Source organism: Xiphophorus maculatus, chromosome 21 (assembly GCF_002775205.1).
Source record: "Xiphophorus maculatus strain JP 163 A chromosome 21, X_maculatus-5.0-male, whole genome shotgun sequence".
Classification (NCBI taxonomy): domain Eukaryota; kingdom Metazoa; phylum Chordata; class Actinopteri; order Cyprinodontiformes; family Poeciliidae; genus Xiphophorus; species Xiphophorus maculatus.
The window spans coordinates 13,884,105-13,910,644 of NC_036463.1; the positions used below are offsets into that span (position 1 = coordinate 13,884,105).

At 37.3% G+C, this 26,540-nt stretch overlaps 1 protein-coding gene across 4 annotated transcripts in view; it reads right to left on the reverse strand.

The window, feature by feature from the left end:
- The window catches only part of pip4k2a (phosphatidylinositol-5-phosphate 4-kinase type 2 alpha), a 31,932-nt gene that overhangs the window by 2,981 nt on the left and 2,411 nt on the right, over positions 1-26,540 (reverse strand). The window contains exons 2-11 of one of the 4 annotated variants that reach the window (XM_023325897.1): positions 13,489-13,586; positions 13,239-13,335; positions 11,452-11,604; positions 10,718-10,864; positions 10,536-10,574; positions 4,791-4,907; positions 1,700-1,813; positions 1,368-1,608; positions 1,079-1,182; positions 384-512 (exon numbers count right to left, since the gene is read on the reverse strand). In XM_023325897.1, coding sequence (XP_023181665.1) covers positions 432-512; positions 1,079-1,182; positions 1,368-1,608; positions 1,700-1,813; positions 4,791-4,907; positions 10,536-10,574; positions 10,718-10,864; positions 11,452-11,604; positions 13,239-13,335; positions 13,489-13,586 — 1,191 coding nt within the window. In that variant the 3' untranslated portion in view covers positions 384-431. Of the gene's footprint in view, positions 1-12; positions 513-1,078; positions 1,183-1,367; positions 1,609-1,699; positions 1,814-4,790; positions 4,908-10,535; positions 10,575-10,717; positions 10,865-11,451; positions 11,605-13,238; positions 13,336-13,488; positions 13,587-26,540 lie in introns of those variants that run through there. The other 3 variants (XM_023325898.1, XM_023325899.1, XM_005803313.3) reach the window with 3 other exon arrangements.

Sequence of the window (26,540 nt, forward strand, 5' to 3'; positions counted from 1 at the left end):
TTTTTTTTTTTTTTTTTTTTTAGGGGTGAGGGAGGGGTTATTAATAATATTATTAATAACTATTAAAAAAAACAAAAAACAAAACCACAGGCCGACATCGATAACTATAAACAAGAATGCCTGGCATGACAAATTTAATGACTTTTGGACACTTGCTTAAAAACGACCTCATCATCCAAAGTCACATGTGAAAACAAAATTCAACAGGAGAGGTTAAATGTAAACAAACAATGTTTTGTTTAGCTGCAGACAGACGGCACCCCGCTGAAAGAGAGAAACCAACAACGAATGGACGGAGGGAAGAGGGACACCTTATTAATCCAGCGCCCCCTCACACTGTCCATGCTTTCCTCTCTCCTCCTCCACCCTGGACTCCCACCCACCTTCCCTCTCTTTCCCGTGTGCCTCGGTGCTCTTGTCGTTCCGGGGGGCTATGACAGGATGGCGGTGATGAAATCATAAAATCTCTTGGAGTATTGCTCTGGGTTCACGGTGGAGATCTCTGCTCCTGCCTAGAGAGGGAAACACAAACATACTTCACATTTAGCTCAACGCAAAACAGTTGAGCTGCAGCTTAAGCGGCATCTTTTTCTTTTCACATCCAGCAGAGGGAAAATGAACAAAGAAGAAATGAAGAACAGAAATGATTGACACAAACAAGGAAAGAAAAAAAAAGGAATGAAGGGAGAAACGAGACATAAGGGAAGAAGAAATGTCCTCAAGGTGGAAGGAGTATAAAGGAGGGAGTCAAGGAAGAAAGGAGAGAAGGAAGGAGACAAAAACGGAAGGAACGATAGGAGGAAGGACAAAAGACAGGGTAGGGAGTAAGGGCACGAGGAAGAATGGAAAGAAGGATGGATGTGTGAGGGGAAACAACAAAGTTCACAAGGAGGAAAAAACATGAAAGGTGGAAGAATCAGGAAAAAAAGTACATATGTAAAAAAGGAAGGACAAGAAGGATGGGAATAACACATCTTCAAAAATGGCAAAGCCTTTGAACTTGTTCATATTTTGTCACATTACAACCACAACACTTTTTACCCGTCACCAGATCTACTAGATGCAATCATCCACCTACCCCATGTTTGACTGTTTTGGCGGCATGGGCAGCTTTCTTTTTGGCATCATAATGCTGCAGGATGTCTATAACAGCCATGAAGTAAACCTCCTTTCTGGGAGCACCTGTAGTTTGAAGCAAACCAACTTAAGACAATGTATGCATCTGTAGAAATGGGTAAAGGAAATAGACATTTACTATAGATTTGTGAAAATCAATCTTCAGCCACTAGAGGGAGCTCTCAGTTCTATTTAACAGTATCTCCCCATTGCGTCATAAAGCTGACCCAACCAATTAGACAGGCACTCACTATCGTTGCTTTTGATGGCGTAGACATCAATGGTGGGATCGAACTCTCCAGGTGACAGCGGCTTGGTGCTATCTAGGGTGTTGCTGGGACTGTCGGGGGGTGTCCCAATGACCCCGCCGTCGCTCTCGCCCTCCTCCTCCGCCTCAATGTCCTCGGTCTCCACTTCTTCCTGCTCGGCTCGCTCAACGTCGTGGATCCCCACGAGCAGACTATAATCCATGAGCTTCAACTGGGCCAAGAACTGAGGACGACGGCGAGAGGGTTGAGCAATGGAAGATACAACGGCAAAGTGCGGAGACATAACAAGAGCCGAGACGCCCGCGTGTCCATACCTCCACGTCTTTCCTAAGCTTCTCCAGGAACATTTTTTTGTTCTCCCCGTCGATGTAAATCTTCTGCCCGTCGTTGATGAAGTCATTGTCCTTGTAGGTGGGCAGCTCCTTAGCCTGTCCATTAGTGCCAGAGATTAGCATCCAGACAGAAACAGTTCAAACTGCAAGACAGACTCGGGAATACTGGGCTAAAATCTAAAGACAAATTTATTCTTGGAATAAAAGGAGGAAGAAAAGTTGCAGTGGTACCAGCAAGATGAGTTTTTTCTGGATACTAAAAAACATCTGAACATGTAAATTCATAAGATGCTGTACTTGTCTTGCCCAATATATTTCAAGGTATTTCAAAAGGCCCAATCCTCAGTCAACATTGAATGCCTCAGTGCTTCTGACAGAAGATCTTGCATGTTGAAATACCCCGTGTAACAACAAAGTTTCGACTCTGTGGTCGGTTGATTACCGTTTTCAGATTCAGTCAAACATCAGATATATTACTGTTTAACACAGTGCATGCAGCATGCTCACAGAAGAGTACAGATCCAGCTGATGCATCATCTGCACTTTTCAAACATTTTCTTTGGAAACGGGTTAACGTTTACTCATGCCACATGTACTTAAACAGAGCTTCAAATGCAACTTGCAGATCCATACACTCTGTCACTAAGAAAATGCAGACTTAAAGGGCATACTTCATTGATCGCTTTTTTACAAGTTGTGTTCAGGGTTGTGGATCCCAATGATGACTTTCGTTTAACGGTTAAAAAAAAAAACAAAAAAAAAAAACAGGAAAAAAAGCGAGAGTATAGCTGAAAATGATAGTGAGGTCTCCGGCTGAAATGCAAGTTCTTATTATGAAGTGCTATGTGGTAATTTGTCCCACGAGGACGAAGAAGGCGGGACAGGGAGCACCATGAGGAGACCAGATGAGAACGCTCTGCTGTGGAAGCCATGATGTGGACCAAACTGAAAATACTGACTAAAGGTCTGGTTTCAAAAGCTGTCGCTTAGGACTTATATGCTTTCTGAATATAAAAGCATACAAGTTATCAGTGAAAAGGATAACTGATTCAAATATTATTACCATAAGGATTTGTTTTGATGCTAATGACCCTGAATTGGTATAAAGTATGCCCTTTAAAGCTGTGTAAAGAGGTGGCTTTGTTATGAAAACCAACCAGATCAGACAAATTGTGCAAGGTTCTTCTAAGACGCAAGGCAAGATATGGTTGGAAATACCACAACAATTTGATCCAATGAAGTCAGTGTATTTATAGGATTAATATATACATATCAGCGGACTTGCAAAATACAGGACTCTGACTAGGATTTATTACTCTTTTATTAAATTGTGCTACAGTACTGCCCACAGCCTGTAGGGGGAAGCATTGTTATGGTGGGGAGGAATGGGGAGCCAACTTTTGAGTCACTGAGGAAAAATAAGAGCAGGAAATGAGGTAACAGGGCAACAGCTGCAGTTTAGCTACTACAATGTTTCTATAGCAGCAGGAGAAGAGCAGCAACACATGACTTCATAGCAACTAGACTGTGCACGGACAGGACAACATTGACACACATTCATACACATACAGACAAATCCATTTCACAAACAGACACTGGGAGCACATATATACATCCAGACATAGACCTCCAAAAATTGCAATAAACATGGGATGAACAACTTGACGGACTGGGACACTTTATGGGTGACATGAAATGACACATGACAATGTACAGTATCTATGAGGCTGAATCCAGAGAGAACAGAAGTTGGAGAATCCAGCACTTAGGCTGATGGATTTGCTGCAATACTGACTGCAAAAGCAATGCGTATGACTCTTAGGTGTATGCCACTGATATAGAGAAGAAAGCAGGAAAACAGAGGTGAATATCAAAAAAAGAGAGAGAAAAGGAGAACTGCTGATGAGGCTTACAAAGCTTTTCCAGAGCCTTGAAAAATGTAATCTATTTTTCTTCTATGTCTTTGGTAACAGCAATAACAATGATCACTGAGCACAGCTTTTTTCATTACGTAAATGGCCATTAAAGTGGTCACGGCAGTAGGCCTTTGAGATGAACTTGTGTTAAAAATATCACTGTACTGAGGTCTTAAGACTGAGATCGCAAATAAAACAAAAATAACTATAATGCTGCTATATCAATATGCTGTTATATTTAAGTACTATTACTTAGATTCTGATGCATTTCTAGAGTATAAAAAGTACATCAAGCTAACATTAGTTGGATAATTAGCTGGGCTATGTGCTCCGGTTGCTAGCCTGCAGGCCGCTGCTTTACAGACATTCCCCTCTAGCTTACCAACTGTGTCTTTAAAAGTGAGTAGGTGGGGCTCCTTTAGTTTTCTCACCATGACTGTCCACATTTTATTATATACATTATATTCCAGCAGCTAAATACTGCTTCACTGGAAGTGCACATAAAGTTTATCACCACCCTAAGGCGCCTAGTGCTCAGCATAAGGCAGTGGGGCCTGGCCGGATGGTAAGCGCCGTTTCACTTTTTGCTTTGTACAGCAAAAGAAAACTCCAGTGCTTTTGCCCGTAAAAATAAAAATGGTTTGATGGTAGAATTGGGTAACTATTCTAAAAAAAAAAAATAATAAAAAAACCTTGGACATACAGTACATGTACATACAGTACCTTAACAATGGTAAAAGATATTATACACTAAACTGTCTTCTTGGACAGTTCTGTTACTCTGTTAAGAAGAAATTAGCATTCACTGTATGACATCAAAACAAATTAGTTTTGCTTATTAAGCAACATAAAATAATTTTGAAAAATAAAAAAAATGAACTTCAATTATTTCTGGCACTCAGGTGTTTCAGATAAATGTCAGTGGCACTGACTGAAAACAAAAGTGTCTGGCAAAACAGAGGAAAAAAGGTTGACTGTAGATTAATGAAATACGTGCATATTATGGGCCTAAAATAACAGTGACTTGGTGCGGAGATTACAAAAAATAAAAAAATAACCAGTTGCAAAAATAAATAGATATGTCGTATCACAGTGACAAAAAAAAAAAAAATTGGTTTAATAGATCATGCCTGATATATGAGCCCTGGTTCTCTTACATCTCTTACGTGTTTCATGGCACAGTAAAAGCGTGTGGCAATCCGCAGTGTTTGCAGCCTTTGCTGAACGTTACCAGATTTTTGCCGCGGGGGCACATCCTCTGGTGGGGGTGGCTGCTAGAGAAGGGGAGGGTGGGGTGAGGGAAGGACGGAAGGGATGGAGGAGAAAGGAGAAGAGAAGAAAGAAAAGAGGAAGGAAGTTGGAAGTAAAGGCAAAGTGTTTCAAATTTAACAAGAGCACAATAGTTTTGTTTATTCTCGTTGAGGAGGGTTGGAAAGGGCATCACGCAAACGATCTCTATGGTACTTTCATGTGCTGACTCCAGAAGATCTGTTAGTCTCCAAACATGCTCCTTCAGGAAATAAGGTAAGACTTAAGAATGATAGACATAAAGATTGCTCCTATTAGTTACACATTTTATAGGATTATTTCCCAATGTCAGAGGAATATTCTTTACAAGTCTTTCCAGCCTGTTTTTATTGGTTTTCTAACCTTTTCCTGCCATAAAGCTTTCACATAGAAAGGAAGCAACCTGGCAGAGCAAAGTCTGAAGAGGAAGGATCTGGGCCTAGGTAGAGCAGGGAAACAACTAACTATTTGGTATTCCAAAGATCTGCAGTCAGCTAAATTTCTGAACAAATGCGGTACTATTTCTAACAGCTTACGGTTTCTATTTAAAGGGAGACAAACATAAGGCAGCTCACATTCATTTTCTCACAGTAGAGCCATGTGCCTTCAATGGAGACACCAACTGCTGCTGCAGTTGGGAGAAAAATAATCTTACAGAAAGGCTGTGTGGGCTGACACCTTAAGGAGAGTCAGACAGCTAGCTAGAGCTCTAGAAAAGCATGCTTTACATGGAATAGTGCAATAAAATAGCAAAAATATATCCTAAGAACAGCATTTATGTGGCTCACCGCAGGCAACTGGCATGAGCCGACAAACCTGTCAAAGGCTAGTTGTAGATTATGACCTAGTTAAGTTGCCAAACAACAAATCCTCCACAAACACTATAAAAACATGTCAGGAAAGCCAGCTGCCGTTTTTGCGACAACCAAAACCAGAGACAGCAGCTACGGGAACCACAACATTCATTCCATGGGAGAGAAAAGCCCAAACGTCATACTGTGTATGGCTTTAACAGAACACGTTGACATCGTGCAAAAGGATGGCGCTGATGCTTACACACATCAAAATGTGTTAGGAAATAACACCACTTCATAAAAAGATGCAGAAAATTATTAGATACCATGCAGCTACATGCATGAGAGGGAGAGGGCCATGCAGTTTGGAGAGAACCGCACCGTGCTGTGCTTGTTGTTTGTGTGTGTGGTGCGTTTTTCCACATACACACAGCGTACTGTCATAGTGAAGCAACGTATCAAATGGCACAATGCAAATGATTCTTGATCTTAGTGGTGAGCTGCAGTGTGTGCGACTTTGATGTTAGTCGGAGTGGATGTTAGTGTAATGCTTTGATAACCACTTGAAAAGTGCAACATCTCTGGATAGATGTGGACAGTAAGTGCATATGAAGCTGTGTCATTGTCCTGACACATCCTACCTACTCTTTATGCCTAAACCTTTATGCTTAAGGAATGTTATTACAGCACACTCCACAATTATTGACACTGCTAAATATTAACCTTGTTTTGAAGCAGAATTAACTTTCTTTTGGGTACACGTTTTCAGCATGGAAGCATTTCTGGGTTAGAAATATTTTTTTAACCCTTCTTAAGAGACAGGGTCAATAAACACCAAAAGCTTTTTACCCTGTGTGTGGTTGAGCGGGGTTGCATTAATCCATCGTGCGCTTTTACAAGGTTTCTTGTTTTGTGTGTCGTTTCTGGAACTGACGGTGTGACGGATCACCCACATCACCTTGAATACGTGTCCATGGTTACAATTATAGCAATATAATATAGTGATGAACAGTGAAGAGAGAGAAAAGGCTCAAATACTCACTGTTGGAGACTTGATGCAGAAAGTGACAACTTAGAATCACCAAAGCTACTAAATGACAATTTACATAATAAATATAAATAAATGGAGTTTGCTAAACTCTACTGGAGCAATGGGCTTCAAGTTACTGTATTGAAAAAACATGTTGCTCCTGGTGTTTTAGGTATAAAATAAGTAATAAATGTAAAGAACCTCATGCCATCTTAGATAAGGTGGAGGATATGTGATGCTGTGATCCTATTTTTCTTTGGAAACATTCATGATACCATGGGCACTAAAACAGTTCCAAAAGCTTCTCAAATACTAATCCATTTTGAAAGAATGTGTGAAATTGGCAAAAAAAATTTAATTGGCCACTCAATGGGTCTTTGAGCTGTGTAACTAAAAACATATGGCCATATACAAATGGTTAATCGGAAACATCATCAATCTTTTTAATGATTTAGGTCTAAAATTCGTAGAAAATATGTGTGGTAAACTGAAATGAAGGGAGGGTTAAAAATGACTGAGGACCTAGAGAGATTTTGAAATGATGAACGGTCTCAAACGTGACTTGTGAAATGCTTGATATCATATCTTAAAAAAACCTATTAATCAGGATATAAAAAATTTTCAGAGTGATATTATGATACTGCAATAAGGAAATAAACACGTTGAGACTTTTCACATATTATTTGTTAACAATTGTGGAGAGTGCAGTAAGTAGGAACTTAGTATCGTTACTTTTGACATTTCTACGGGTATATTAACCCAAACAATTACGAAAAAGCAAAAACAAAACACAAGATTTCTTAAATCTTCCTTAATGAATATGATACAATCTTCTTACCTGTTTTGACACAAATGCATAGTGTTGTTCCTTCATCTTTATTGCTAGACAGTAAACTGTATTTCATAGACAGCTGTGCTGCCGAGAGAAAGAGGTCACACAGTGGGGCTCACGTGTGTGTTAATTCCTCAGCTGCTCTGGCTTTCCACTCATTTGTTTTAACCCCGGTGATGTTTTGTTTTCATTCCTCCAGCTGCAGAGAGCTAAATTTAGTTAGGAGATTCCCTGAAGTCTTCTATGCTTCAGTGCTTGGTGCCCAACAACTCAAGCTCCAGTAAAAAAAAAATAAAAAAAAAAAAAGAGTGGAAAGCTCACAGCACTCAGGAGGAAACGGTGGCTACCTTACACAACCAACAGAGAGAAAAAAGATCCTACTAAGGACAATCATTCCCTCAAAATAGCCCTAAGCCATAGCACCAAATCATTGATGTATGAGATGATGTAGCAAAGAGCTCAGTGAAAAAAACAAACAAAAAAAGCCTTTTGTGACTCTCCTATACCAGTTTTGGCAATTTTTGAGGATTATTTTATGAAAAATACTTTCAATAGTCAAACTCTCTCAGTAGTGTCAAAAACAGAAACGATTTTCCTCATATTTTCACACAAAGTATAGACGCAACCCAGTCAGGTACACACAATCACTAAACGTGACTATACAGAAAGACTACTCAACTGAGACAACATCTGACTGAGAAAAGTTCCTTAATCAACATAAACCCAGACATACACAGTTTCACACCCCTCTATCTTTCACACAGACAGCAAGCAGGGAACCTATGTGAGCCGCAGAAGCAAGGTTAGAGGGGATGCATGTAAATCAACGGGACACAAAAGGCATGCAGCAGCTAGAGAGGGGACGGAGGGATGAGGTGGGTTCAGACTGAAAGGAGATGGACGTTTTGCGTTTTGCTGCTGTCATTTTCCACCCAAAGGAAGCAAAGGCAAACACCGAAGCGGTGTTCGTCCGTTTGGGCGATGACAGCGGGCTTGGAATTGTTGGAAGCTGTGTGGGTTTTCGACAACACTAGAAAAATGCAGGTTGTTTTCCATCTCATTCTGTTATTTTTCATATGGCTTTGAACTGACATGTAGCTCCATCAGGGCAACTGCATACCTACTGGTAATTTTTTGTAATTACTCATTAAGAACTTTTTACAAAACTTTCACTGGTTTTAAACTAAGCTTAACACAAAACGTAGAGAACACTGATGTGGTCTATTTTCTGTTTGTTGTAGCGAGAATAGGTAATATTGTGGTAATAAATCTTATTTATTTCCCCTTAAAGCAGGGGTCTCAAACTCCAGTCGTCGAGGGCCGCAGTCCTGCAACTTTTAGATGTGCCTCTGCTGCACCACCTGAATAGAATAATTAGGTCATTAGCAAGACTCTGGAAAACTGATCTACACAAGGAGGAGGTAATTAAGCCATTTCATTCCAGTGTTTTGTACCTGTGGCACATCTAAAAACTGTAGGACAGCGGCCCTCGAGGACTGGTGTTTGAGACCCCTGCCTTAAAGAGAATCATGTTTGTAAGGAAAATGCATTTGTAGGTTGAGCAGCAGAATTGAGGATATGGGTTGTTCTAATGAAACCCTACAAAATCATCTCTGCAGTGTGGTGGAAGATCTTCCTCGGCATAATAACAAGACTCATCCTCACTGAAGGCCATTTCAATGCAGAGATGTGATTCTGCAACCGGGGGATTTCCAATATCTCTTAAGCACTGGGATTAGGTTGGGTGTGCCAAAGTGACTAAAACAACCACTGGACGACTTGCAATAAATGCTGGTTGAGGAATGGGATGTCATCCCACAGCAGTTTGTGACCAAGCTTGTGACCAGTGTGAGAGGAAGGTGCCAGGCTGAATTAAAAATGTTAAATTGCCAATATGGCCCCATTCTTCAAAATTTAGTCAAAAAAAAAGGACACCAAGGCTGGGCGATATGGTTTAAAAACAAAATGTAATTTTTTTTTGTCTTGCTTTCTTTTCTAAAACATTATAAATTATAAAATAAATATTTTCAAAAACTGGCATATTTCAATCATCCCTTCTGTGAGCTGGACAGCATAGTATTATTTCCAATTTACGAGAATTTTTATTTAATTACGGCAACGTTGACATAATAGCAGATTAAATACTCAGTTTTATCAGAAGGTTTGAAACTTATGAGAAAAGGTTGTTTTAATGTTTTAATGCAAGGAAAATAATAAATTATTAATTGTTATCTTTTGTGTTTGAGTTCTTATAAAATTACTACTTCATTCTCCAATTTTTATGATTTTATTCTGGTCTTATTTCAACTTTATTATCAAATGATAATTCTTATAATCCTACGATTGTATTTTTATGATAGCACAACTATTTTCATAAAAAAAAAAGAACTCATAGCCTGAACCTTATGCTTCCTCTTAGAACCCGAGTTCAAATTCCAAATAAATAGAAGCTGTCAAAAAAAAAAAAAACGCTTGTCATGCAGGCGATAGGCTTTGGGTGTGCTAGCGTCACTCTGAAACCCAGGGAGTGCATTGGTGAAAAAGAAATCCACATTTTCTAAAAACTAATGGTCACAAACCAAAGATTTGATTAATTGATGAAATCGAGTCACCCAACCCTAATAGACACCAAACATTAGTCAGTAGCAGAATAGTTTAAGGTGTGTTTTTTTTTGTTGTTTTTGTAAAGTTTTTGGCGACCTTTTCAGCAATCAGACAGAAAACTAGCAAACCTGGTCACATTTAAGGGGAAATAAACTGGTCTTCCAGCTGTAAAATATATCTTGCCAAAAAGCCTTGTTACAGCAAAAAATACAAACGAAAGTTAATTTTTCTTTTGGCAATGCAAATTAATTCTTTCTGAAGCATATTATGAAGGTAAAAACAGGCCTGCAAAAATAGTACAAACACATTTGTCTATGTTTAACAGCTGATTCTGGCTCACGGCAGGTGACTGTACCTTCTCCTTATCACTCGCCTCTCTTGCCACTGTGGAACCCTACAGAAAGAAAATTAACCACTGTGAGAAAACACTACAGACACACAATTAACAGACAGGTTAGAAGGAACCATATATATTTTAATTAGACGACAGTATTTTTTTGATCTTCATTTGCTTTTTAGTATATCCTCCCCTCTTACCTTTAGATCATATTTTTTGTAGACGGAAAGGCGGTGGGAGAAAACATTGCGAGTAACAATCATGTAGGTCTCGTCTCCGTCCACTGTGAGACGGTACATCCCCAGAAACTGAGGCAGTAGGGTGTTGCCATGGCACTCCACAATGAACTACCAAAGGAGAGAGGAGAATACAAATTTATGGTCCTTTAAGATCACAATGGCTCTTTGCAGTGCACACAAGTACGTTGGAACAAAAACGAAGAAGAAAACACAGCAGGATCCCTTTAAGAGCGTTTTTTTGGTTATCAGCTTTGAGGTGATAAATGAATATGAGGGCCACAGGGCCCTCGTGTCTACTGGCTCTCAGAGGAAAACTGTACTCAGTAAAATTTTATTGGAATAATTCTTATAAAATAAAGCAGTAAAAGACATCAAAAATGAAAAATGCCTGTAAAGAAAATACCAGAAAGGCAGTATGGACAAAATCACTTGGACTTTCCGGTTGTTTACTCATGTGCGATCTTAAATGGGTAAAGCTGTAATTAACGAATGTGATGGAAATATGTCTTTCTAAATATAAAAAAATAATTACAAAAAAAAAAAGAAAAATCCAAAATAAATGTCAAGTGACTGCAATTCATTTAATTATGTTATAAAACAAGAAAAAAAGACACAAAAGTTATGGAATTTATAGAGACCTCTTAAAAATATGTAAAAAAAAATTTTTTTTGTACAGTAAGAAAGTCATTTTTCACCTGATGATATTTCTTTAAAATGTTGTGCATCTCAGCCACATCCTCGCTGCTGATGATTTTGATGACATAGCGCTTATCGTAAGAGGTATGAAAGCGGGCCCCACTGCGACCCTGGGCCTCGCTGTTCAAGGGAGCACTGCGAGTCAGAGAGTTCTGCAGAAACAGAACAAGGTGGCAAAGCTCACACAAAAGATATACTGTGATATAAAGATATACAATGGTAAAATTGAGGTTTATATTAGATTTATACTCCTTACACATTTTGTGGCACCATAACCACATATTTTAGTGTATTTTATATGATAAATTGACACAAATATGAACTTTATGGAAGTAAAAAGCAATAAACAGGATTTTCTAATTTTATACAAATAAAAATCTGAAAAGTGTGGAATACATTTGTCTTGATTCCCAAGACTATACTTTGTAGAACCATTTTTAATTACAGCTACAAGCCTTTAAGGGTGTGCCTTTGCTAGTTTTCTATACTTTTTGTCATTCCTCTTTTCAAAATGGCTCATGCTTTGGCAGACCTAGCATCATAGGGCATCAATTTTCAAGTGCTATCAAAGACTTAATTAGACACAGGTCTGGACTTTGACTGGGCCCTTTAAATATATGAAAATTCTTTGAACCAAGCAAGTCTATTGTGGCTCTGCCTGAATGTTTAAAGTTGTCCTTCTGTACTAGTGACTCTTCACCTAGGTGTCAGGTCTTCTGGAGCCTCCAACATGGATTCTACCACAGATGTGTTTCACCAGGGAGAAGCACATTACAGTGATGTACAGAGCTAGTTTTCTGTAAACTAGCCAAAAAGTCACATTTTGGTCTCTTCTACTTTGAGCACCTGCTTCTTATAAAATCCCAATAAAATGTATTGATGTTCGTGGTGGAAAAAACACCTCCTCCAAGAAACTGGATGCAGATACCAGATCTAAAACGTATCCTGACATATTCTAACTAAACAGATTGGATTATATGACTGAACTTTCCAATCCATAATGTCCGTCATCCACCTTCGACTAACTGCCTCCCACGCAGCAGTCTGAACACGCAAGACTCTGACCCCTGTACACATGGAGGCAAACAGCTGCTGCCCAGACTTTGGAGTCCAACGTAACATGATCCAACATCTCCTGGCACAATCCCTCATTCACTAGGAATTCCTCACCCACCAAATCCTTTTCTTCTTTAGAAATGACTAGAGAACTGCCTCTTCACAAAGAAAATTATCCTTTAAAATAATTTCTTACAGTTGTTTTAGCAGGTCACTGTATACCACCAGCTGGGTTTTTCTCAATACAAGGGGAAAAAATATCATTACATTTGCACTTTAGGGATTCTTGAAAATATTTATTTGATATTGTTACGAACTGTGAACTAAAAAAAAGACAACAAAACAAAAACAACAAAAAAATTTATAAACTCTACGCTTTAACCCTATAGGGAAGCAATTTAGTAAATTCTACTCTTTATTTAGACTGGAGAGCTCCCCATTCACTCCAACCAACTGAATCCTAATGTAAACATTAAGGGAGGACAGCTGCAGCGCACTGGAACACAATGACCTCCGAATACTGCCAAATCACTGACTGCACTGGGAAATGGGGCTTACTGGGAAAGAGGGAAAAATCAAGGAACTGCAAGATTGGATTCTGACAAAAGTAGAGGGAAAAAAAGCACATCGACAGTACTACAGTGAAGCTCTACATTAACTGGCAACCTTCAACTGATTCAGACCCATTTATATAGGGATTAAAAAGAAGAAATGTGAAGTCTGTTTATACCGAGAAATCCTGATCGTCAATACCAAACCTCTCCCTGAGGTTTCGGAACACGAGGGGGCAGTACTCCTTGAATTTGAAATGGCTCGGCATGTTCTCCCTGCAAACACAGAAACAAAACAAAACAGGAAACACGAAGAGCATCAATCTTCAGGTGGTGCAAGTCTGAAATGTGATTCTCTTTAGCCTTGTAACAATTTGAGGGAAGAGAAATATATCTTACTACATTGTTGTGACATATAAAACACCTTACTTGTTAAAGAGGTGGTTGTCCACTTTAATCTTAGAATAGGCCTTGAAGTCATCTGGCATGAGCATGATGGGAACCTGAACGTGGCTTAACTCGTTTATCTGCGTAGAGAAACAAAGGTCAACAGGTCAGCATATTTATACTAGAAGCAACCAAACAATGTGATGGACTGTCTTCCTGGTTTGTTGTCATGGAGTGGACAGATTAAAATTTGTACACGAGGGCATCATTTCAACTGTTTCCTTCAAATGTGTATTTAATCAAGAAGAAAACCTTCTGTTGTGACCAACAGGGAAAACAATAGTGATTTGGTATTCTAAAGAAACAAACCTTTTGTGAGAACTAGTGTAACCCTGACAGGAGAGAGTTAAACCTCCAATAACCCAGGGCTTGTGACACATTAAAAAGAACCAAGAATTTAAATTCTGAAAACTATATACACAAAAAAGCCTCCTCTTTCAACGTATAAAAGCGTTTTATGTCACCACATTTTCAGGTTCTATGGTCATTTTATCAGTAGTTAGTACAAAGGTTGCCATTTTAACATATTCACATGACCAAGTACTCATAAATCCTGATGATTCTAGAAAAATGACAATCTGAGAGTGACCTGGTATTGGTCAGGCTGAACTCATTTTCAAAAGAAATATGCTTTCTTACTTTGTCAATGACCCACTGATCAAAAAGACAGGCATCAGCCTGGCCTAAGCCCTGCACAACACTAAGCAGGTATGGAAAATAAATGAATCATTACGCCAAAACATACCTTTATCAGTTATAGTGCTCTTAATAGTAGAGCAATCTTAAAGCCAAATACTCAAATCATTGGACCAGTGTATTTTCTTTCTTTTATATATTAATCAAAGCACAAAGCCTTGAAGTTATTATTAGGACTTAGATAAGTGCAGAGAGTTCAGGCCTGAACCAATCCCCTCATCTAAGCTCTTGGTATTATGAGAAGTCTACAGATGGTGCCATAAATGTTGAAGTTTAGAGGTGTTTTAAATAGACAGATTAAAACAGGTTGGAGACATCAGCGTAACAAAAAAAACCCTTCAGTGTCTCATTAACATTTAAGTAAAGTACGAGTTAGCCAAGTGGGTAAGAGGCATGATGTGCTGTACAACCGAAAAATAAATCAGATTCATTCTTTTAGCCTGTTTTGTCTGCTAGGCTAAGCTGTGTCACACTACGAATCAGACTGATTTTTCAATAAGTGATGATATTACAATTAGCATTAGAAGCTGCGCAAAACTTTTTATGACTCAGAAATTTCAAAATTGTGCAATTTTGGAAATGACTTTTGAAGTTTTGGTCTAAATTAGAGCTTGACAATTAACTCCAGTTGCATTTCGATTTTGATTTTTGATCCCAAACATTCACGACAAGAACATAATTTTTAAAATATAGCGATTGTTACTTTGGTTACATTATGCATCGCAAGTACACACATCTGTTCTTTAAATAAATACTTCCAAATTCAACTATTCAATATTTGTCTAAATAATACTACTGAGGTTTTTTTTTTCCATAGTTCCCCCAATCAAAAATTCAAACCATAAAAATTACATTGATTTTATTAAAGTAGACACAAACCATCATACTGAGTTAGGCTTTACATTCCATGACCGCATATTTACAATAATGAGTCAACAGAACAGAACACAAGGGGACACTTGACATCCTGGCACACTAATAAAGCCAAAGGGCTTCAAACACTTACGGCCCCTTTCAGGTATTTCCACTTCTAGCTGGCTCTGCTCCACATTGCTGCATTACGTAGACCTGACATTTGTTATGACAGCAGGCCCAGCTTGATAAACATATGATGTGTGTGTGCTTGTCTCTGTGCATGTTTCTTTGTGGTGGCCTCCAGGCAAGAATGCTGGCAGGTTGCTGTATTTGCTCTCTATTAATAACCTCACATTTCAGCAAGCATTTTTTTTAAAATATTGGTGATCTGAAAATGCTCCAACATTCAGGCCTTTACGAGTTTTAACATTTATTTACAGAACCCGACACTGTTCATTATTAAAACTAATAGCATTTTGTTTTACGCTTTTAATGTCAAACTCATTTTAACAAATTTGCATTGCGGATTTATTTAGTTTTAACAAATCATCCATTCCTTCATTCACATCCCAGATTTTAGTTCTTTAAGAGTTGCCACTGTGTCGACATAAATGACGACAAATTAACGTAATTTATCATCACGTTAATTTGTCTCTTCTGCTCTTTTTCAAGGACAGTTAAAAGCAAAAGTTTTTTTATTTTTTTATTTGGCTCAACGATCAGACCACTCTAGACTGAATGTAATCATAACTGTGGAAAAAAAGAGCAATAATTCCTTCTTCCTGGCCTAGCGTTAAATACACAGTGCCCTATTGACACAAAAGCTTCAGCATGACTGTTCACATCTGCCATTAAAGTCCATCCTGAGTAACCAGATCTGAGTCACTTGCTCTACATGCTTGTGACACATTGTATTTATTGGCTGGGTGAGCACCACTACAAATTGTTAAACCAGCTGCAGAAAAACAGAACTTCACACTGAAAATAAAACAACTAATTCACATTGACTAAATTTCCTTTGATCAGCTCTGATTTGTGATTTGCAAGTCAAACACAGTTTTTTCACCTCCCTCTAAACAAGAAGATATAAGATCTCCCACCATTTTCAGTCTAGAAAAGACATCAGCTAACAGAAGACAATCCCTCTGGAAGTTGTCATGTAGCAATCACAACTATTAATGTTAATTCACTCATCACTCGAACATTTCGAGCAGGCTTGAAATTTTCACCAGTCATAGCAACTTCTCTGCAAAACTGACCAATCACTTTAAAGATTTCCGTGTTTCCTTCTTTTCTGACCAATCATTGCATTCAGCTGAATTTTGACCAATCCTCCAAGTCCCCTTCTAAATTAACTTCCTGTTTAGGACGTCTCTTAAAGGTGCCATTTCGATAAGAACTATGTTAAAATCCTGTTTTTTTGGAAGGTTATCTGCAGCAATTATAACTTTTTTGTAAGACAATGTTATGGCAAAAATAAAGCTTAAAAAATAGCAGTATCCTTAAGGAACTGATTGTTATGCAATAAAATTATTAAAAATAAAATTATTTTGAGACCAATCACTGCACTCGGCTGTGATTTTAAATACATTAAATTAAATTAAAATAAATTTGACTAAGGTTAACAGCATATAGCACCTCCTTCACTTATAAAGCATCCAACCATACGATAAAAGAAATCGCGGAGAATAGTGAAAGAGAGTGGCTAAAAGGGAGAAAGTAAAACTGAACAATAGACAGCAAGGAACAAAAGATATGGAAATGAACACACTTGAGTGTCAGAGTCAGCAGATGCCATATCCAAGTATGTTTCAGCACCCTCGTGTGACAGGCACTGACGTCACGCTGGGGGTTATAAAACAGATGCACCCTTGGTACTCAGTAGGGAGATGTCACCTAATCAACAAGGCTCAGTTTTACACACGAGCAAAGACAATGCCTAACAACATATACAGCCTGAAGTACACAAATCTTGTTATAAACAGGAGAAGATGTAAAACTACAATGAAAATATTTGATAAAAGAAATGGCACGATTCTCAACACTTAAAAGAAGCCTCACATCTGCTGCACTGACTATTTTTGTACCATTACCGATTTTAGTAACAAATGTCCCCATTTCTTCCTTTGAATTCTTCTACTTCAAAGACGTAAAAGGGTAGCTTCAGCGATAGTCTTTATTGAAATGACAATTTAGGTTACCATGCTTCTGCCTCACAGTAAGACTTTGTTTTGGATAATAAGCCATTTTTCAAAATGTAGCTGCTAAACACTGTTTAATGTTTCTCTCTAAAAGATGTGGTTCCATCTGTAAATAACAGCAACAGTAAATAATGTCTACTAGTGGTTCTTATTTTGAGGAGAGTAGCTTTTACGTTATGCTTTAACACACGCCTGCGTGTCTTTGCTCATTCCTCCTGCAGTTATCAAACTTGCAGACAAATTTCACACGACCACTTCCTTCTTGTCTCCATGGCAATGAAGATTGGTTTTCCGGCCCTGGGTGAAGCAACTCTGCTATGTTGCTCCATTGGACAGGAAGTCGGTGAGAAAGAGCATGCTCAGTCAGCACATGGCATAACCTTGTTGTCTGAATGTTGACTTCACTAACTTTCAGCAGATGGCACCTTGCAGAAAACTGTGAGGACAGAGATAATACTTCTTGACACAGCAAACAAAAAACCAGGGCTGGAGGGAAACATTTGAAAAAGAAGAGGAAATCTATGGTTAGATAAGATTTATTCTGATCATCTGACTCAACATCTCCAAGTAGAATTTTCGACTGGTAAAATGTGCACACCCAGTTCCTCCTAAACTAAATCTACATTACATAAAGAAGTCAAGAAGTAGTAACACAATTTTGTCATATTTTCAAATAAAAAGAATGTGTAAATGAAATATGCTACAAGACCCCATGACTCTACATCTAATATGAAAAATAGCAGAAGTTGCTGTATCCGTATTCAAGAGATTTTTCTGCAGATACGCTCTGCAGTGTGACAGTGTTAAAATTGGTTTTGACACATACAGTTCCTAAGTGTTGTAGATATTTTTCAAGGAGCTTGCATGTGAGAACAAGCAGTGTTCTGGGGAGAATTTGCAAAGTTGATCTCTCAAGAAGATATTGGAAGAAAATCAGTGCATGAGACTTTTTTTTTTTTTTTTTAAACTGTTCCACAAAATGGCCACAAAAGGTAAGCCTTGCTTACAGCCGCCTTGGTGGTTTAGCCAGCCACATGAATTAATCAGTACGGCAGCACCAGAGAGCTGCAGAGTTTGTCCACTTCACACCTACTTGCTAACTCTGTTACATCACTGACGTACTTGTAAGCACTCCCAATGCTGGTTTAACACGCATAAGGTCCGGTTTGAGAGAGTTATGTAATATGTGAACACAACAGCTATTCTTTCCAAAGATTTTACTTTAAACAAGCCAAAGTGTAGGGAAAAAAAAGTTTTTTTTGTTTTTTTTTGCCATACTGTGATACGTTTTACCAAGTTGGATGTGGTTGGATGTTTTTCTTCTTTCTGGAAGTGGACACTACCAATATCTCACCAAGCTGCCAGCTTTTTAACAAAAATTAAAAAATCAGATGCTTGAAAGTGGCTAACCTTGAGCCCTCTCCATTCAGCAACAAGAAATGGCATGATTTGCCACTCCAAAAAGTTTTATTAGACAAATTCCAATTTAGGGTTGAACAAAAAACAAAAAAATCTGAACTCTGAACTTCTGATCCTAAAAGTTTGCCATTTTCACAATCAGAGTTGTTTAGATTGAGGCACAGAGTTATGAAGAGTTTTTAAAAGAAAAATATTTTATACAACATCTCGTGACATGTCTGCAATTCACTTAGACTGGATAAGAGCAAGATTTTAAACAGATAACAGTAAGGTTGAGTGGAGTAGCTTCATTAAAGCTGTGCTATTTCAGCCTTTTGGGACACTTACCATTCATATACATGATGAGATTGGCAATACTCTGGAAACCTTTAAAAATCAACAATTTGTTGGCAGTACATACTGATGCTCTTGTTTTCCTAACTGTGCTGACACCTAATATAAGATGCTGAAAACAGTTTAAAATGCCAACCTTTTCATTTTGCCTAAACTTTAAAATTCTGATAAAAAACTGTTTTACAGAATTAACTTAATCAAGGGTTTATTGAACAAAAAAAGTGTAAAAAAAAAAAAAAAGATTATACACCAGAAAGCAGCTTACAGATGGAAAAGTATTTCAAGTGTGGGTCTAACCATAGAAGGGTTTAGATTTATTTGAAAAACATGGCGCCAGTGGTGACTTAAACATGAAAGTACTCTACAAGCAGCATAATGCTCAACCCACAATAATCAGCAGGGACACCAACATGTCAAATGGTGGACTCGTCATGTTTCAATCACAATTGTGGTAATACAGGACACAAACTTTGCTGCTCTAGAGCTCATGTAACTTGTACTCAACTTTTCTTGAGTAGGCAGACACAGTTTATCACATGCCTCCAATTACTCATGCTGGCTATTTGTGACTTTGTATGAAAGTGATCTTTAAAATTAGCCAATATATGTCCAGAAATTCACATTTGGTTCTCACCAGGTTCATAAACTAAGCAACTGACAAAGTCCTGACGTACTGAAGCCTCAAAGCTTTTTTTTCACTAACCACAGAGTTGTGTCTTTAGCTGCACTTGATAAATGTACTTTATGGCTTATAAATTACTTTAAATGTACAATGTGCAGAGATGGAGGGATACAAAACTTTTAGGCAATTGGATAAAGAATAATGTCTGTGAATGATAATATTTTGTTATTCTATTTCTTTTTTCTTTAACTCAAAAACACTTAAAATCAAACTGTATAATTTTCTTGTCTTTTTCAGATAGCATGTGAAACTTGGTAATCAGACTTTGTCACAAGAAACTGACAGCCCTGTTTATAGTGACTGGGCTTAATGCTTAAAATAAGATCCTTTACCTCATTTCCCTTTTACGTAAATAATATATTGACATAAATAATGTCAATATATTATTTAGGTTTAGTAACTACTGGTTTAGTAACTACTTTTTCAACTATCAGGTTCTCACAGTGCTTACTAAAAAAATGCTAGCGGTTTTTGACTCACACTGAATAATAATAAAAAAAGCTAAATGTTAAACACAGACTGTTAAATTGCAAGAAAATAAAGCATCCCCAACTCTACAACCCACAAGGGAGCCATTTATCCACTGGATGAGACGGCAGTCAGAGTGTCTTAATCTGCCTTATATTTATTTAGTGAGTTGCTGTCTCAGATCATTTTTTTTATTTAATAAGCAACAATAGTTTGAATGTTTTTACAACATGGCTATTTTACCCCTTAACCATTTTGTATTTGCCATTTCATATGGCAAATGACCATGCACTTGAGGCAAATCATGGAGCTTTCAGCAATTGTTAATATTTAAACAGAAAATGCGTTCAGGCATATGTAATACTTTGCTCTTGTGGAACAGGAGCTTTAGCAACATATTTAATTTCCTCATAAACATCAGAGTAAAGATCTTAAAGAGGATTTATCAAGTTTGTATCACTACTCAGCGTCATAGCTACCACTCTGTAGGGCTTTAGACAAAAAGGCTTTTCCTGTCTTTCTGCCACATTGACAAAATTCCTCCAAACAATAGCGTTGCTTTTCCCTTCTTGACTAAGCACCATCATAAAGGCTGACTATACTTGCTACATTATGGAAGATTTAAACGTCAAGCGCTGGCTCATCTTTTTGTTGTCATTTTGGTTTTTAGCCATAAATATCCAGGTGAGCAGCAACAAGGAAAGAGATGGACAGAGTTGTGTAGCTGTGTCGCTGATGTCCAAAATTGTTTGACAACTTGAGGAATAAAACATCTCAGTTTTTATCCATTTTGACCCAAATGCTTTGGTATTATTTAGTGTCAGCTCCCACTTCCGAAAATCTTAAGAACGCCTCAATTATAATGAAGCGTTATCATTATACACAACACTAGCTACATACAGTATGTGTTGTGTATTTAGAAGGATCTTAAACCATGCTTTCAGTATAGTTTTGTAAAAAGAAGCCAGAGATGGTTTTCTCCATCAGCACTTCTATTCCACATCTTCATCCTGTGATCACCTTCGTTTGCATACTCCTAACCATGGGGTCCATGTCTCTCTTTATGTGTGATTCCCCTCCACGGAATCACACGGAATCAGGGTTATTCAATCTAAAATCAGGGTTATTCAATATGGTTTATTATCTTGGTCTGTGTTCCCCGAGGAGAAATGATAATGTAGCCTATTGAATGTGCTGTTTAGCCAAACAGAAAGCAGGGTGACAGAAACATAGAGCTGAATTCAAGATATATAGAAGACAAAACAGCTGCCATGGTGCACCAGAAAGTCCGGTGGACATTAGAGACGTCTTTGTTTGGAACAGTTCTTTCCTCCGTTAAATATAGTTCAGAAACTACCGCCATTGCTTCTTCCAATCCGTCATGTTTGCTTATTCTGAACTCACGTTTTGTCTCGAGAGTTTTTGCGAGATTTCCTGTCTGACATCTGAATGTTGGTGAGTGAAAATCAGTTTGTGTGTGGTGTGTGGTTTCTGTTGGCTCGACACGACACACTGTGCGACCAAACCTGTTAAACATAAGATTTTTTTACTATCTCATGAGGTCTTTCAAGTTTTGAAAACTGGTCGATATGCTTAAAGTCTTGCTGTGTGAACCACATAAAGTTGGCATTAAGTTAACTTTATCAAAGCAAAAATGTATTCATGCTTTTACAACTACAAAGATTTCCTCCTAGCATGAATACAGTCAGATCAACTGAAAAAGGAAGGCGATCTTAGACAATCTTTTATGATAAAAAGCATCCCTCAACTAATTAGGAAGAGGTGACATTCACACTAGAGGGAAAAAAGTAACTACCATAGTATGTATGAGCTCTGAAAGGAATGCACCTTCCGATTGGGTATTTAGCTCTTCTGGCCAAACCTGATTATTTAATATACTGCTTGACTCAATTCTAACAAAATCATCTGCTTTCAGATATATGTGAGAAAAATCTTGTTTCCCTTCATTTTCTGCTGGATTCAAAGAAACTGGATTCAATGTCCTGTTCAGATATATGGCACTGTATGTGCTAAAGCCCTGGAATAAATGGAAAGGTACTCACTTCATATTTTCAGATCAGGCCTCTATAAAAAAAAAGGTTGATCCCAGAAAAGCTTGATCTAAGAGAAAATGAAAATACTGCCCATGGTAACAAAAGACCAATGTTTTGAGTAAGCAGATACAATTTAACACATGCCTCCAACAACTCATGCAGATATACGGATTAGTGGAGCACAGTACACAATGGTAAAATATTGTTCTCTTATTTAAAACAAAAAGGAAGTTTAGTGAGCAGGAACAAAAGCCCTTTTAAATTAATGTTTTGCTGTGGGACTGTAACAACATCAGAAGATGCCTTTTCAGTCTTTCCCTCAGGGTATCAGGAAGTGAGGTATCACCTTTTTTGTTTTCTTTACCCGGAATCAGTAGACACATTAATGGTGAGTCACTCCAGAAGATATTTATAGTAACCTCCATGCAATACACAGAACGAGACTCAGCTACCTCGATTAAGAGAGACACAGGAAAGATAAAATAACACCCATCCTCTCTGTACCTTCAGTGTATCAACTAGACAAGATAAGGTAATATAAAATCTGCTGATCTGCCAGGAAATCCTCCAGCTGAAGAAAATTTGAAAAAGTTTTTTTATATGCCAGTATGAAAAGCTTGTGTCTAAATATGGTAAATTTGCTTTTTATGTTGGTGGATTCATCCAAAGATTATAGAAAAACTACTGTGAATTATGTATGAGATATTTGCATTTTGCAAAATGTGAAAACAACTTCAATTATCTTAAATTTTTCTGTCAACACAACAATTGCACCAGTTTTTTAAGACCAATTTTACTGGCCTAAAAGCAGTCTGCAGGGTTTCTCGTACTTAAATGTGTTAGGCAAGTAACCAATCACACCAAACTCTGGCTTCAGGAGTTGATAAATTGACTAGTTGGATTTGTGGGAGGGGGTTGCATTTATGGAACCTGTACATCAGTGCATGTTTTTGCATGTTGCTGCAATCTGGTTGCATTCTCAAGCCTCACCCTGAAATTGTTCCATTGCACTGTCCTGTTATTTACAGTCTGAGGTTACTTTTGAAACCACTTTAGTGTAGTAAGTAACCCTATAATAATGCCTTCATTAGCCTTCACACCCTATCTCAGTGGCTCAATCTGGTGATTTGATTCAGAATGCCAGGTCTTGAAGAAAGCAAGCAGTACTTTCTAAAGTGAAACAGCAGGAGATGCAGCCTAAAGGCATGAGAAGAAAAGACGCTGGCCGAATCCCTGCTCCCTAAAATGCAATCCAAGAGAACAGTTTGAACATGCACACCCTCCTAAAGTGTGCTTCTTCAGCACAGTTCTCAAAAACACAACACAGTGAAAATTATTAACCTTAAATGAGCCCTCATTGGGACAACTTTGTGTTTCTGGGCATGTGTGAATAAACAGTTTTGTAAACTGGTGTATTTTTTATTCTTTATTGGTGTATTTTTTAAGTTTGCAAATAATACAAACTACACATTTAAAGAGTTTTGATAAAGAAAATGTAGCTATCAGTTTTTATTTATTTGCAGGTTTGTCATATTTGGTGTCATAAGATCAATATGCAGATCTCTCCAGAACGCGAACTAATACTGAGCAGCAAAGCTGTACGGAGTAAAACCTGCTTTGAACCTTACTTTGCCCCAGGCTTAACACCACAACCAGGTGGACAGTAATCCAACCAGACGACAGCTTAGATAAAGAACTACACCTTTGAATCTTCAGAGCTCTTAGCTTTACATACATGAGGCTATTTTGAGGATGTGTAATCCAAACCTAAGTGTAACCCTAACACTGCACCAATAAGCACCTGCTACTAAGTGAGCATTTGTGGGGCTAAAAAAATAAAAAATAAGCCAAATCAAACTTTTGCCAATTTCTACCAACGAGAAATGCTTAAAAGACTATGCTCCTGTTGAGATTGCTCTTTAATATTTCCAAAATGTTATTTTATAATACTATCTTCCATGTTTTGTCTTCTGTGTCAGCAGCATTAATAAAAAAGACTCTCGTCATGCTATTTTCTAAAATCCATGACATGACTGATAAAAAATTCAACAGTGTTCTTTGAAATATGTCTTGTTTGATATTTCAATCCTGTGAACTCGATTTCATTTAACTTTACGTATATTTTAGAAATAATTTTATCTGTCACCTATAATATCGTATGCAAAATAATTTTTTTAGCTTAAAACATTTTCTATTTGTTTTTTCTGCAGAGAATGTGAATAGTATTTTCAAAAAAAAAAAAAAAAAAAACATCCCAAACAGTAACTTTTGTCTTTTTCCTCCATGGATGAATTGGTTCAGTTTGGCACCCGTCTGAAGACACAACTCACGTAAACAGATAGCTACAATAAACAGTCTCTATTTACATTTACAAACTGCACAGCTCTCACTGGTAAACTAAAAATCCAAAAAAGGAAACGAAAAACCGAAAATGAACAATTTGATTAGAAAACACCAAGACCTTAAAAAAACACCCACAGCTTGTATTAAAGAAGCAGTAGATATTTTGCATTTTTTGTTGAAGTGTATGGTGCATCGTAAAATATGCAAATTAGGCCAGTTAAAATATAAAATGTGTGGTTCAGTTGTGTTAAATCAGAATCTACTTGTGATTTTATAAGCCTTTCACAGAATGACAACTGTAAAACAATGAAAAAAGAAAATAGAACAAAAAATGTTATCTCTTTATTTACTCATTTTATTTGGTATCATAGTTCCTACTTTTCTCCAAGGTACAGGAATCTGGCATCAGAATTTATTGCTAGGGTTCCTGCTTATAAAATTTATCTCCTCTTTTGGACACTTTTTAAAGAAAAAAAAAATATTGTAATTACTGTAGTATTTTGTTGGAATGATTCATTACTTTGCGATTGCAATTGCTACAACCTCTGGGTAAACCTACATATATACTGCATTGCTTTAGCTTTGCTGTTAGAGGAATTTATTTCCCAGGAATTACTCCCGGTGTTCAAAATTGTTTGCTATAAAAGCACCATGCATAAAACATACAAAATATAGTTTACAAAATTTGATGTGAATACGTTTGAACACCAAATTAATATCACAACAACGCCTGTCACAATAACAAATTTTGCCATATAATAAATTGTTCCAGATGTTATTGCATTAAATGATAATATTGTTATTTTGAGAGCATTTTTCAGTAATATACTAGTAATGGCAAAATAATACAAGAACACATTCTCAAAGATCAATAAACTTTAGATTTTTATGAACATATAACACTGGAACTGAAAGACTTTATATCTAAAGTCCAAATATCTAAAGTAAGTGAACAAAAACAACAAAACATTTCCTTAAAAAAAAGGGCTAGTTAAGACCAATGCACCAGACTGAAGACCTTTGTCATCCAGCATTTGGCAGAAAGAGAGAGACAAAAACAATAAATCATGCAAGTGAAAATTATTGAGTTTGCTTTAAATTATCACGCGATCAGTTGGAGAATTAACAAAAGCAAAACAGCATACTTATTTTGAAAGGACCTATGCTGCCTTTAACTCAGTTGTTAGGACTTTTGGGTTACATATTGTGAAAGCACTAGTTGCCACAAAAAGGGATTTAATTCCGTTTCTAAACCTTCTGCAATCGGATTGGCTCGATAGCCATGTTAATATCATAAACTGTATTTGATTCTATGTGGTTAATAATGGTGATGTAGTTCACTGTACTGGGCTAATCTAAGGGAACCCACAAGCACTTAGTACACTCAGTAAAAAAAAAAGAAAGTCATTTGTTGTTTCCACTCTAAACTGAACTTTCTACTGCTCATTTCAGTGTTCGTGAAAACTTCAGAATTTTGCATGGGAGGGCCTCACGCAGGACATTTTCGAAACAATGTATTCAGGTGCTGCAGATTAGTACCTATTTAGTCGAAGGTATTATAGTGACCTCTGACATTTGCATGTTTTATACTGCACTTATGAATTTTATACATTCAGCAAATTACAGCTACTGTTGTAATTCTATAGAAGGATTCTAATTTAGTAACTTCCCCATTTGAACTGTTATCTGATATTGATATTCATTTCTATTAAAAGTAGTTTGAAGCCACACATATCTTTACTGTAAGTTTTGCTACAATGATCTGTTTAGAAATTTGAGGGAAAAAAAGGGGGAAAAAAAACATGATTTTTTTTTTTCTTTTTTTAAAATTCAAAACATTTTCCATCACTCAGCTCACTAATATACATTTTATTACAGCTGGTCCCAATTTATTATCCCTCTTAAAAAAAAACTTCCTAGAAAGCAATTTTAAGGAGCTATTAAATATAGACATTAATATTCAAGGATTGATACCTTTCATTA